Raw genomic sequence first — 15,147 nt, 5'->3', positions numbered from 1 at the left:
GAATAGGAGAATTCCGGAATTGTTGTTGTTTCAATGTGGAGATTGAAAAACGTCGTATCTCTTGACATTTTTCTATACATATGTCTATATTTTTACATAGGCGAATTAAGCAAATTTTATAATTAAAATCGCTTTTCAGATGTTCCACCTAAACAAGTGACCACGATAATCTAGTTTGACTCCCTCGCCTTGATAAAAACTTCGTCCAAATATTGACACTTTTATGCAGACCATGTTGTACTTATCACAACTTTGCATATATTTCTGACATTATCACATGACGTTTTTGTGTTTCCGTGTAAACTGAAATCGGACACTGGAAGGAAAACGGACGATCTCAGAACTAAAATATCAAAACAGTTTAAAAGTCAAATCAAATACGGAACTACACAGCATTAAAAAATAATGATAATGTAAAAAACAAAACTGGCTATATACGTGTGTAGAACCCCCTTAGTATAAAGTATTTTGAAAGTAACTTTTAAGAAAACTAACGTATCAATATTATAATTAAATTATAAAGGATTATAAGGTTCTATAAATCTTCAGTTTTCAAAGATTCACCTTTAAGCGTTCCTGATTTAGAAAAGGGCTTCGGACGCATGACATTTATAAAGTGTTGTTTTATTTTTTTACAGCACTGGGCCCGGGTCGCGCGCGATCGATACCACTGCTGGTGGACTATCAGTCCCCGAGAGTATCACCAGCTCAGTAGTCAGTACATAGGTACTGTCATGATTTATAACAAATCTTTCTTGAATTATCCGTTTATAAATTTATAAACTATTAAGAAACTAAGGCTTTTCAACTTCCTCAGACACAGTTGAGCTTTGATGGCTTTGGCTTTTATTATAGGTCCTGTTTGGTCACGTAGCTCTCTAACTGTTTCGGTTCTTATATATCCATGGCTTTCAAATATTCGTCTTTGAACGTTCCCGATAAAGAAAAAAACAGAAAAGCGCTTCGGACGTATGTACATTCTAAAGTGTTGTTTTCATTTTTACAGCACTATGTCGATATCGAGGGTATCATCAGCTCAGAAGTCAGGACATCGGTACTGACATGGTTTGCGTTTGTAGTATGTCATCGACCTATTTTTGAATATCCATTTGGTATAGTCCGCCTCTCTCTTTGATATACCTGCAACACTTTTTTCTTCAAAATTCAACTTAAAAGAGAGACGAAAAAAACCAAAGGGACACTCAAACTCATCAGTCGACAATAAAGTAAAATCACAAAAATACTGAACTCCGAGGAAAATTCAAAAAGGAAAGTCCCCAATCAAATGGCAAAATCAAAAAAACAAATACATCAAACGAATGGATAACAACTGTCATATTCAGACAACGCCATGCCTAAAAAGAACAAACAGTTTTGAAGAAGATTAAAATTAAATTTGCTCTTCTTCTTCTCTTCATGGTTTGCTTACTTTGCCCAAAATGCCAGTGTGAATAATTGCTTTCACTTGGCGTCCGTCATCTGTCGTCCTTCTTTGTTCGTCGTCGTCAGTTAACTTTTATTAAACCGTCCATTCTAATCCTACTGATCCAAAGTAAAACCAAACTAAGCCACAATCATCCTTGGGATATTTATTTTTGAAATTATGTCCGGTGATCCAGCTTGCAAACCAACACGGCCAATAAGTCTTAAATTAGAACAAACGGGTAAAATAAAAGTACTGTCAATCATCTTGTAAACCGTTATAGAAAGAGAAAAATTTGACAGTGCCAGAAATATTTAGAACGATGGGATCTTCCTTCAGTGTATTTTTTTTAGTAAAATTGAGAATGGAAATTAGGAATATGTCAAAGAGACAACAACCCGACCAAAGAGCAGACAACAGCCGAAGGCCACCAATGGGTCTTCAATGCAGCGAGAAAATCCCGCACCCGGAGGTGGTCCTCAGCTGGCCCCTAAATAAAATTGTGTGCTAGTTCAGTGAAAATGGACGTCAAACTAAACTCCAAATCATATAAATGAATTATAATTAAAAAAATACAAGACTAACAAAGGTCATAGCTTCCTGACTTGGGACAAGCGCAAAAATTCGGCGGGGTTAAACATGTTTTGTGAGATCTCAACCCCCCTATACCTCTAGTCAATGTAGAAAAAAAGAAACACATAGCAATACGTACAGTAAAACTCAGTTTAAAAGAAGTCCGAGTCCGATGTCAGAATAGTTAACAAAAGAAGCTCAGCAAAATGACAACGCCACATAAATGAACAAAGTACTACTAGCAGTTACTGACATGCCAGCTCCAAACCTCAATTAAACTAATTGAAAGATTAGGTCTTCATCATATGAAAATCAAGTACAATCCCTCCCGTTAGGGGTTAGGTATCATACCATCATAAAATATATGAGAAGAACATAACCCGTATCATGCCAATAACTGGTTTTAGAATAAATGTGTTTATTTCCGATGCAAAGACCCTATGAGTGAATCAATATTAATACCAAAATATGCAATCCTTAATGACTTGACAACAGTATCGTAACTATATCCTTTCCGAATAAGTCTGTTTTAAGGTTTGGTTAGCTTTTGAGATGAATGCCGACATGTTTGTGCTTTGTAAAGAATATTACCATAAAATATTGGATGTGAAATACCTGAACGTATAAGATGTCTGCATGTTGATTTATATTTACGAATAATGTCCTTGTACCGATGATAAAATTTAGTAAATGTTTTGACTAGTTTGTGATATCGAAAACCCTGGTGTAATAATTTTTCAGTAATACAGAGATTTCTTTTGTTGAAATCAAATACGTTGTTACATACAAGCGAATCGAACAAATTGAGATATATAAACACCCTAAGATGGCGACAAGGGAACGTCACCATCTAAAAATGAATAATTAACAATAGGAAATGAAAAATCATGTCTTTTATCATAAATTTTGGTATTAAGTTTCCCGTTAAAGATAAAGATATCAAGATCCAGGAAAGGGCAGTGTTCATTGTTAGTACTAGCTTTATTCAAAGTCAGTTCAGCAGTAAACTGTCGGACGCCTCCCTATATATATGTTATTGCTCTCAAGATGGTACAGATCACCTAAGGTAACTCTTGAAAAATCAGATGAACGTTTTAGTCTCATACTATACGAAAAAATGAATCAAGCTTCTTCAGTGTTTGTCAAACTGCTATATATCCAGTGAAATTATTACTGTATATTTTGTTGTTCAAATTTCTTGAATTTTTTAATATTTTGTCAACAGATCAAAGTAAATATTTTTTCTAAATTTTATGAAAATTAAACGAGCCAAATCTCTTTAAGTGAAAGTGTAGGGTAACCCTCAGATAATAAACTTTACCATTTCTTTTCTGTGTTTTGTTTCTGCCTATTTTGCCTGTTTTGAAAAAAAATAACAGAGTGGGATAAACGTTTTATAACAAAAGCTATCAGCAAGACACGATTTACAAATAATGAAAATAGTTGCAATCGTCAGTTATTTCCCTGTAATTACAATTTTTATCATTTTTTAGGTGTTTTTGCCAATTATCTTGAAAATTATATGACAGATAGATAATTTTTACATGCAAAATAATCAGTTTTTTCGCGTTTTTATCTATTATCTTGAGAACTGTATAAGATAGTGAGAAACTTTCAAAAGCAAAAATAATCAGCAAGACAAGTTCCGTTAGTAGGCCCAGAAGAATAAATCCTCAATGAACTCGTTATTGCCATTATATAAGGATTTTTCCTATTTTTGTTTGCGTTTTGTGCAAAAACTATAGTTGCAAAAGAGAAACTTCAAACCGCACATTAGATCAGCAACACATTATCTACACACAAGTAAAACTGCTAAAATTATCATTCCCCTCATGATAGGAGTTATAGTCGTTAAATGATGATGTGTTAATAAAGCAAAAACTATTCAGCAAACCATTTGAGTGATGTATTATATTATATTAGTCAACAAAAGAAACTAAACACGACTTTGGAATCAAATTGATCAAACATTATTTAATATAAAACAAAATGAGATGCACTATTTTAAAAACTTTTCATTTGCCATGTATGTGCATATTATTCTGAAAATCAAAACCTGTCGGAAAGAAACTAAATTTCGCGTAAGGACTCAAATTTTTTTTGCGGAAAATTGGATTAAAATCGACACACAATTTTCAAAGTACTAAAAGACTTTTCACATATGTTTAAAATTATGCAATATGCTAATCAAGTTATGTTCATGTTGTAAATTATGGGTTGAAATATTGTTTTTTTTATTTTTTTTTTGTAAAATAAGTGTTTTTTGAAATCTCAAAAAATGAAAAAAATAAAAATGTGTTTACGTCTCAAATCAATGCTTTAGATATGAAAACACTGTAAATTTGGAACCTTTCAGATTAGTTTTAAGTTTGATACCGTGTATTTGAATTTCACTTTACATATACTGTATATGGTAAATGAAAGGATAATGTATACATTTTACCGATTTATATGGGGCCGAATTTCGCTTTACAAATAAACGAAGAAACTGTAGGATTTTTAAAAACAAATTAATGACAAACATTGTCTTTACCTTTAAATGAGAGGTTGGCATCATTAGTTGGAACTTCTGTTTTTAAAGTTGTCGTTTTTTGTAAATTTTGTCCAATAAAAATAATTTCACCCAATGACGTCATGCAAGCAAAAAATTGTTTTTTTGTAAACGGATTTATAGTTCCGTGGTCATTTAGTATTACCATCTTCAATATTGGTCGTATATAATGAAAACTTCATCTTGAATTCGAAAAAAAAGTCGTGTATCGTTTCTTTTGGTGACTAGTATATATTCGAAAGGTGGAAAACACACACTCTTTATAGACTATAGTGTAGTCTTCTTCCAGTTCATCATTATTCATTTCCTTTACAGATTGGTTTTACCAGCTGAATATGACTTGTGACAATATTGATATTCATTGTATAATAGATGAAAGACTGGAACAAACATACAAATATCTACAGGCCTTTTACATAAAGAATGAACGATTAGGTAAGTAAATGAGATTTATCAGTTCTTATATCATTTGTTACACAAACAATTTGCCAAGTAAATAAAAAACTTAGTAGAGCTCAGGTAATCTGAGCGGGTTAACAGTTTTTATTCTACATGTGACACCAGTCGTGTTGATCAAGCAAGAAAAAAACCAGTAATAGCAAAAATCGGTAGATACGTCACTAATAAGAAATGAATATGCTTTATCAGTAACGTGACCGCACCTCATGCAAACAAATCAGTTATAACAATGACATCCACTCAAGATTGTATAAAATAAAATTTATCTGATGAAGATATTCCGGGGACCAAATTACATTTAAATGATTTTGAAACTTTGGAAATGTCCAACTGAGGAGATGGATACAGTGCCGTGGTATTAAAACTAGCAAACGATCAGAACTTCTACGAAGGCATGTGACCCGTTACGATACGCCCATTTCTTTTGTTGACATGTTTTACCTGAGCTACAAATAGTCGATCCTTTAAATATCGGAAGATGAACTTTGTCACCAGGCTTTGATTGGCAGTTGACATTTAAATTGACACAGTGACAGTTATGGAAATTATATGCAAACACAAACACAGCCCGTTGTTTACATTTTCGCACTTGCGTGGTGTTTATTAAACTTAAACTTCTCGATAGGTAAAATAAAAGAAATATTCATTCATCTAAAATAAATAAAATTAATAATATAAAACTAGGAATATAAGAAAAGAAACTACCATTTTATTGTTAGAGAAACCAGAGTATATATATACTTATATATATTTGTCTCTGGAGAAACATTTTATACTCCTATGTATTACAGATGTAAAGATGTAATAGCCGGTGTTAAGGTAGCTGTGGAACCGAACTCTTATCCTGGTGATATTTTTTTGACAATTTACGGAACATAGAGTCTGTGGTCCGCAAATTGTCAAAAAAATATCGCAAGGACCATAAGAGCTACGGTTCTGCAGCTAGCAGAAAGGCACACCATATTGAATTCAGCGTCGATGGTGGTAAATGGTACGATATAAAAAAACAGTGAAAACATTTCTGCTGAGAATAAAAGAAACCCTTCACTTCCTCCTGCTTTAGCCTAGAAAAAATTTCCTAACAATCCGATTCCACAAAATTTCAACTATGGTCATATATAACATGTAAAAGATTATACCTTCTAGAAAGTTAGAGTAGTCCTGATAAAACGATATGGGACAAAAGAGGACACTGATTTGTCACATATGACTTCAAAACCTTAAAACGTTAAAAGTGGCAGTGTCTCCAATATCATGGACACATCCAATATCATGGACACAGTTAAAAATTGTCCCTTTTTCTTACTTTTTGAAAGCTTAAGTTGATGCATCAATGAAAAAGGAACAAAGGACTGTACATTTGAATCTATCAAATGTCAGTGTAGCTGTTCTTGATGCAAGCTGCACTTATCCTGCTTCAGCATTGGTACATTGCAACTATGTTGCAGCAGTACTTTTATTTATTAATAAACATATTAAAGATAATGGTTATGATCCCCTATCTTGTACAGCAAAGCGTTGTAAGTGGCAACAACGCTTTGTGATGTTGAACCTAGGCCGCCAGCACACGAGACAAATCCCTTATGATGTGAAAATAGAAGTCGTAAACGATTTAAAATATTATAGCCTTACTGAATGCAAGTCATCAATGTGTGAAAGTCTTCTTACCTGCATCATAAAATATGACAACTATGCTCTAGATATTGAATGTAAAGTGTTACTTACAGACTTATTTTGTTCTTTCTTTACCAATATTCGCAGTGGCCAATCTAACTTTAGTACAAATGCTTACATGATACCTGGTACAGAGCCTCAGACAGAATCAGATAGAACAATGGAAATCCAGTCGATGGTTTTGCATAAAAGCATCAACTGCCAAACAGGCCCACAATCTTTTTAAAAAGTTAATTGGTTGAAACAAACACACACATAGACTCAACTTACAGAAAAGGGTATAATTATTTATACCAAGATGTCCTTAAATGTAATTCGATACCCTGCATTATTCATGCTTTTCAACAACAAATGGTGAAATCGCTGAAAGACCCCCTCCTAAACTATTGAAAACTATAATTCAACATTGACAATTATATCTATTTTCTATGTTTATGTATTGATGGTTATCTAGAATTTGTTTAGGATGAGGGATGTATAAATATACTACTACGTGCGGTCTGTGTTTTTGTTTGATGTTTTTCTGCTTTGTATCGATCTGATGAGTTAGGCCCTTTTCAACTGATTTTTATACTTTGTTCTTATGTTGTGGTGTGACACCACTGTCCCAGGTTAGGGGAATTGAGCGCTTACACACATGTTTGACCGCGCCACATTCTTTATGTGCCTGTCCAGTCAGGAGCCTGTAGTTCAGTGTTGCCGTTTGTTCATGTCTGTCATATTTGTTTTTCGTAAATTGTTTTGTTATAAATTAAGCCGTTAGTTTTTTCAATTGAATTGTTTCATATTGTACATGTCAGGGCCTTTTATAGTCAACTATACGGTATGGGTTTTTCTCATTGTTGAAGGCTGTACAGTTGCCTATTATTGCTTACATCCAATTCATTTGAACTTTGGTGGATAGTTGTTTCATTGGCAATCATACCATATCTTCTTATTTCTTAATTACTCAATGTAAGATAATATTTTATTATTTGATAATAAATACTTTTGTCATTATTTATTTTTGTACTTAAAAAGAAACTCACATGTGCTTGTTATTCAAATGTGTATTTTTAGAAAAGAATCACAGCGCTTAGTCTGTGTTCCTTATAATATAAAAGGTGTTTCGGTTAAGGTCGTATGGACCTAAACCTATCCTCATCAGGTATCCCTGGCCATAAGTTTTCGTTTTCGTTTTCGTTTTTGTAATATTAATAGAATTGAGAATGGAAACGGGGAATGTATCAAAGAGACAACAACCCGACCAAAGAGCAGAACACAGCCTAAGGTCACCAATGGTTCTTCAACGCTGCGAGAAAACCTCGCACCCATAGGCGGGCTTCATCTGACCCCTTAACAACAATGGATACTAGTTCAGCGAAATGGACTCTACACTTAACTCCAAAACATATAAATAAAACAAAATAAAAAAAAAACATATAAAGAATGGTTCAAATTTGATTTTTATGTATGGGAACAACTTTGTTGAAAAAGGTATTCGGACAAGAAATTTTTGAAATGAGAGTTACAAGAAAAAATACCCTTTTTATTCTTGATTAATTTTATAACTAAACCAGAGTGATTTCTCAATCTCATTGAGAGCTTGTGACACTGTGAGCAGCCGTTCCTTGTTCGTTGTACACCCTCTCTCACGTAACGTAAATTATATATGACATATTGTTTATATTTTTCTTTAATGCCTAGTACTATTGCCCAACACATTTTTTATTTAGAACTTTGTCATGAATTCACTGTGACATAAAACTTATTTCAATAAATTCAAACAATTCATATGCATAGAAAATAAAAACAAAGAAGACAATAAGTTGACACAATATAACTGAAATGTGTCATTTTATTAACATGGTATGAAAAATACGCCTTCCATCTCCTCACGCTGATGATATCTTGAATCACTGTTACATGTGCCATAACAACAATGTTTATTACCTTCCGATACAGTATTGATAACCTCGTGCACGTTATTGTTTACAACGGAAAACGATATCCGCTTGCATAACTAACGGGCATTTTTATCAATGATGTCATTCTAAAAATAACTTAAGATATATTTATAGTACGATCGATCTTTGCTATTAGTCGATTTCGGTAAAGTCTCAATCCAGGGAAATGGACGGGAATGTGGTTAGGACAAGTGGAATAAATCCTTAATCGTAGACACTTATACCAATATAATCATACAAATCAGGATTACGTTCGTAAAAACTTTTGAAGGGATGACTTAAGCTTAGGCACATGGAACCCCTGATGCAATAGCTTCGTTTAAAGCACTAGTAGACCTCTATAAATCTTCACTTTGGAAATAAGTATAAAATAAAGGCAACAGTAGTATACCGCTGTTCGAAATTCATAAATCGATTGAGAAAAAAACAAATCCGGATTACAATATAAAACTGAGGGAAACACATCAAATATAAGAGGAGAACTACGACACAACAGAAAGACAACATTAAAATGTAACACATACAGAAACGAACTATAATATAAAAATGGCCATTTTCCTGACTTGGTACAGGACATTTTAAGAAAAAAAAAATGGTGGGTTGAACCAGGTTTTGTGGCTAGCCAAACCTCCCGCTTTTATATATATCTTTATTTCCTACAATAATGAAGAGCATTAGTTAGATCGATAGTGAAAGTAAAGGTCGTCAGGGTATGTGAAATTTGAGTAGGGATTAATTGGATTTGCTTCATTCAGGAGTCTAAGAATTGTGTAAAAACCAAATACTTTATTATTTTAAAGCATATTGATCTGGACTGCCCCCATATTTGCCGGGTATGGCGATTTACCGTGAATCTCTTGCATTATTGTATTTGTATGCACTCTAAAATAAAAGTTTCTACCTTTTTGAAAGAAGTGCAGATAAGAGTTAATTAAAATTCGTTAATACAATTATCTACAGTCCTGTTTTAAAAAAATAAACTCGTCGAAGAAACTCTTCAATAGCAAACATAAAGTATTATGTTTTGCCCGGTTTGCATAGAAATGTGATAATAGAAGTGTTTCAAAAAGAATAAAATGGCTTCAATTCTAAAAAAATTGCAGTAATTAAAATCAATAATTCTTTAGGCTGGAACAAACAATTGTTAACTACCCCTGATCTCTTTTCATATAAAAAGGAATTAAATGTTATATCCACACGAGAAAAGTTGTTATGTTCTATGTTTTGATTGAATCTTATATATTATTACAGAGCATATTTTGGATTCCTATATCACTAGATCCCAGAGTAAAGAGAACATATTGTCTGAATTCGAAAAAATTTATTCTAACAAGTCAAAAAAACATCGTGGGGACAGGCTACTAATGAAACACGAACTGATGGAGGCATCGACAAATAGATATCCCATTTTGATTAGATGGGTAATTGCACATATGCAAGAAAATGGCATGACTGTTGATGATATGAAAGTGATGCTCGATATTGCAATTGAAAAACATGATAAAAATATAGCAAAGGCTTTATCATGGTGTTTAACAAGGGAATTCTATGTAAAATTTGCGAATATCCTAATAAATGCAATAGATATTTACCCAGGTATACGTTGCTTGTGTCGAGGACCTAATGTTTTAGACAGTTCATTCTGCACGCATAAAAGAGTTATCATTATTTTGACCCGTGTGGCTATTATTGAAAAACTCGAAACATATCATGGATTTGACATTGAAGAAGTTAATCCTGACTTGGCAAATTCAGACGATTCAGAAGCTATAACAATCTCTAACCTACTTTCATCCAAATACACAAACTCGTACTACTTAAATGTGAATTTGTCGCAAAATACAGTAGAAAACATTTTCAATCGCCATTCAAACGTTACTTTAATATGTCCATCAGTCTTAAAGTCAATATCGTTTAATAAAGTTCATGCCGTACAGGAGCGAATATGCATTCATCTTTATTGTAAAAAGAAGGGAATCATTCCGTTAGGAGAAGATCATTTTCCAACTTTGATTAATGGTATACCCACAGACATAATTGAAGGTAACATTTGTATGATTACAAAACTACGCATTGGAGACAAGATAGGACCACAAACAAGTATCGGAACTTTAGGAGGATTTGTGCAGTATTTGGATTTTGATTGCTTTTTAACATGTGCTCACGTAATGTACGATTTACAGACCCTTTTGTCGTCGTCTCACGATTTTTCTCGACTTCCTGGGGCCAAAGCCTTTTGCCATTCGGCACAAGGACTTGTTGACTGTGGCAAAGTCATTTGGAGAACATTTGATCATGATGACAAACTTAAAACAAGTATTGATGCGGCCCTTGTGCTGATGCAAAACAATGCAACGTTTGACCCGAATGATTTTATTTTGGATGACTTTGGTAATGCCTGCACATATGTAAAATTAGGTATGTAAAAATAGTAGCTTTCTGATATTTCCCGATGTCAATTTTTTATATTCTTATTTGCAAATGTTATCAATTGATTTCGGGAAGACTTTTTGTTATTGAAATATTCTGAATCAAAATATTTTTCAAATAAGACTTTATTTGGAATTTAAATGAAATAATCAGCTTTATATCAACAGAAATGGTTTTCTGAAGGAATTTGTAATATTTTGACATTACAAGTAAGCATTTTGCTAAACAAATAGAAAACCGATACTCGCATAAACAAAATAAAAGATTTCAAATTAATTTCCACGCCTACGATAGAAGGGTGGGAGGCATGGTATTTTCTGATTTGTGTTTCCTTTTGTTCGTATATTCGTACGTTTGTCCATTAGTTCTTCCCTCCCGTATCAGGTTAAAGTTGTTCGTTAATAAAGAGAACCATGAAAAGGTGGTCCCGTAAACTTTAAAATCGGTTCATATGTGTATTAATATTTGACATCTTTAAAAGAGATGCAAAATTACATTATCTAATAAATATGAAAATGTGGAAGTTGGATATAAGTACATTTTCAGATTGAATGTTTTGATGTAGGTAGCTTACCACAGAGTAGTGGCCAGACCAACTTGGAACTTAGTACACATTTAATTGTGATCGTCCCAGAAGGGCATCGTGTCGTTCAGACACATATTTAAATTATAAAAGTTTTAGAATCTATATTTTTTGGAATCAGTAAGAGAGTGTATGGAACTTATGCTTTTTATGAAATTTAATTCGGGCCATTGAATCTTTGATTTGTGTGCATTTTTCAGACATGTCAGTTGTATAAGTAGAATATGATAACAATATCAATACTGATCTTTTCTGCAAAGTTTTAACAGAACATTAAAGATAACACGTTATCAATTATTTATTTACTAAATGAGGACAAACTATTTGAAATTTCGAAACTTATCCAAACAATGATTTGATATAAAGAAGCAATCTAAATTTGAATAAAATAGGATGATGAAATGTAAATGATAAGATTTTTACTTCGTCAAAATTGTTTCCCTATTATGCTTATTGATTTTGTCGACCAAGAACACGGTAGTTATTGTAGAGATGACGCACAGTCATTTGAGCCCTAAGTAACCGTTCATCCTTCAATTGTACCAATACCAAGGAAACTCGCTTCTGTGCTTTTAGTAAACACGGGGTCTTTCTACTTTCATAAATCGCTGTAATTATAATAATAAGACTTTTTAAATAAGTTACATTTTACCTTCAATACATATATTATTGGTGAACATTTGCATTGTACAAGTTTTCTGTGTATCTTTGATGAATTGTAACACATAAAAAATATCCGCCTTAAAATTTGAATGTGTTTGAAACGTTTGCTGGCTTTCTATTATCAGGAAGGCTCAAAACCAAATTTCTTTAAGGCGGAGATGCATTGAAACTATTTGTCCAAAAAGACCTAAATAGAATAACAAAAAAAAAGATAATTTAGCAAGAGGGAATTGCATTCTTATTTTTATGTTCATACTTCCTCAACGGAAATGTTGAGAACATAACAATAAAGAGATGTGGTACAATTGCCAATGAGACAACTCTCCACCAAGGATCAAATGACATAGAAGTTAACAACTATATGTTATCGTACGGCCTACAAAAAATATGTAGGTCATAAATAATGTTATTGGTGAAACGCTGAATATTTGGCCTATGATACAAGGAAATAACATACATAAATCGGACATGCATTTCATTGGTTGAGTAAGTAATACATTTAATTAATTATCAAAATAAATATACAGTTTTACATATGTTTAGTTCTTCGTCAGTTACATTGTAATATTTAATATTATTTAATTGTGCAAATAGTATACAAACACAAATTCTTTTTGTTCAATTCCAGGTTTATCCAATCCGTTTCTAAATAATAATTGTTTGGATCACGAAGAATTTTGTATCCCACAACAAACAGCTAAGGTTGTAGGAGCTGGATCCATGACCAAATTAGAAGCAAATGTAACATTCCCTAAACAAACTGAGGTAGACATCTTATTTTCTAACGCAGGTCAAGCTGCATCTTTTTATAATGGAAATGTTTTTCAGCCACTTTGGATAAATTCTCCAGCTCATTTGCAACTAGGAACAGGATTCTTGACTGACAGAAGAATATTTCGTATGTACAATCAAATAACTATCAATTTAGGATTACAGCCTGGTGATTCAGGAACATGCATTTATGTAGTGCAACATCCATATAATAAAAATGGATGTATTGGAATGGCCATAGCATTTTGTGGAGGTATGACGGTAGTGACTCCGTTGAAAGATATTCTTAAGAGAATTAGTTCCTCATAAAAGTGTATTACGATCGAGAAATTCAGTACGATCGGTAATAAAATATTCACAAACCAATAACTTCTGTTTTTTAAGAAATGGCTATAACATGAATAAATTTTGTACACGAATGCATGGTATTTTTTTTTGTAGCAGTTTTGTTTAAATGATGACATGTATATATGAATACAAGTGTTAACCTGTACGTATGGCAATCTTATTTTTTCTTATTGCAGCTCTTTTTGTATATAAATGATATTAGGGGCTGCTAAATAGTTAGAGTTCCAGATCAAATTCAAGTTAGAGTTTATGCTTGTTTGAATTAGAATGCAAGGTGCAGTTCGAGTTGAAACTTCGAGTTAAGACCGTTAATTTTAGTAAGTGTTTGATCTATATAGTTTGAGTTGTAGTTTTTACAAAGTTTAAAATCGACTTACAATTAGAGTTCAATGAACACCAATTAAGGAAAACGTGAAAATATTCATTTCAGCTTCAGTTGAATTATATAGCACATGAAGCAGATGTCAATGACAATGCTGTGAATGTATATTGAGCAATCCTTCTTATAGTTTCAGCAGGTCTTGTAAATTGTAACCCTTTTGAAACTTATAACAAAGCGCAAACCGGAATATACTGAATTGAATTAACTCATTTGCGTACACCAAAGTGTATAGATTTTGTAAAATAATTTATAGAAAATAACTATTTCTGCATACAAAAATAGGCTTTAAAATCAAGTCGGCTTGTGGAGCCAATGGACAGAGTTTAAAGCTCCATCTTACTAGTTTTTGTTCCGTTGTGAAGAAAAATCCAGAGTGAAATATCACATACCTATGGTAAACGTTGATATCGCAAATTTTGTTACCTCGAGGTATAAAATATCTTCTCTTTGATATACGCATTTTATTTTTTGTTTCATTCTTTACATAAAACTAAAATAGTCAAATACACAGTATGTATTCTGACTCACCGGTTCTAAAAGAACCACATTCACTGCAAAAGAACCACATTCATTGCAGATATTCATTAGTATTTTTTTCAATAACTGATTTTTAATAACAAATTATGTTTGCTTAACCTTTTTTTTTAAATCAATCAAAGCTGCTTTGGTTGTTTCAAACCAGGAAGGTTTTTTATACAAAAAAAATAATGATACAAATATTTTTCCGGAATCAGAACTAAAAATACATGTCAAATAATGTATAATATTGCTGCATAAATAAGTCTTTATAAATACAGATTGTTAATAATGATGTAAATTAGCTGTGATAACTATTGCATTATATAATGATGATTACCAGAAGTTGTTTCAATACATATGTGATTTTTTTAATGAAAGTTATTAAAAAGTACCGTGACCCTTATTGTGATATTTTTAGATCAATATGTATTTTGTATTATGAGATTGTGCTTTTTAGGACTTTATAATAATGAAATAATTTTAATATCCAAAGTGTAATTTTCATCGAGCGTATGCTTTTTACAATTTCATTTTCACAGGTCGGAGAGAAGGAAAGCGAACAAATCTGGTTTTACCCGTGACATACATGTATGTTCTATCCAAAGCAAGATTTTGTTGGTGGTTGGTAATGTCTTATATCTATTCATTTGTTTTTCTTGAAGTTAGATATTTGGTCGTCTCTGTTGAAATCACTAACGAACTTTTTAGAAGCAGCAGCTGTGTTAAACGTTGACATGGTTGAGGCACTTGTCTATTTTTGTAAACCGCATTTAAACTAAAGTGTCAATTTGTTCTTTCTTTGGTTGTTTCGTTGATGTCTGTTTA

General features: G+C 32.5%; 1 protein-coding gene across 1 annotated transcript in view; it reads left to right on the top strand.

Annotated features, from left to right (window-relative positions):
• The window catches only part of LOC127711185 (uncharacterized), a 51,936-nt gene extending 37,211 nt beyond the window's left edge, over positions 1–14,725 (top strand). The window contains exons 8-10 of the mRNA XM_052217154.1: positions 4,863–4,982; positions 9,878–11,044; positions 12,931–14,725. Of these exons, the coding sequence (XP_052073114.1) occupies positions 4,863–4,982; positions 9,878–11,044; positions 12,931–13,382 (1,739 nt within the window). The 3' untranslated portion in view covers positions 13,383–14,725. The remainder of the gene's footprint in view (positions 1–4,862; positions 4,983–9,877; positions 11,045–12,930) is intronic.
• The last annotated feature ends 422 nt before the right edge of the window (positions 14,726–15,147 follow it).

Source organism: Mytilus californianus, unplaced genomic scaffold (assembly GCF_021869535.1).
Source record: "Mytilus californianus isolate M0D057914Y unplaced genomic scaffold, xbMytCali1.0.p SCAF_8, whole genome shotgun sequence".
NCBI lineage: Eukaryota > Metazoa > Mollusca > Bivalvia > Mytilida > Mytilidae > Mytilus > Mytilus californianus.
Note: the sequence above shows the minus strand (reverse complement) of the source record. Positions and strands in the feature narration are given on the sequence as shown.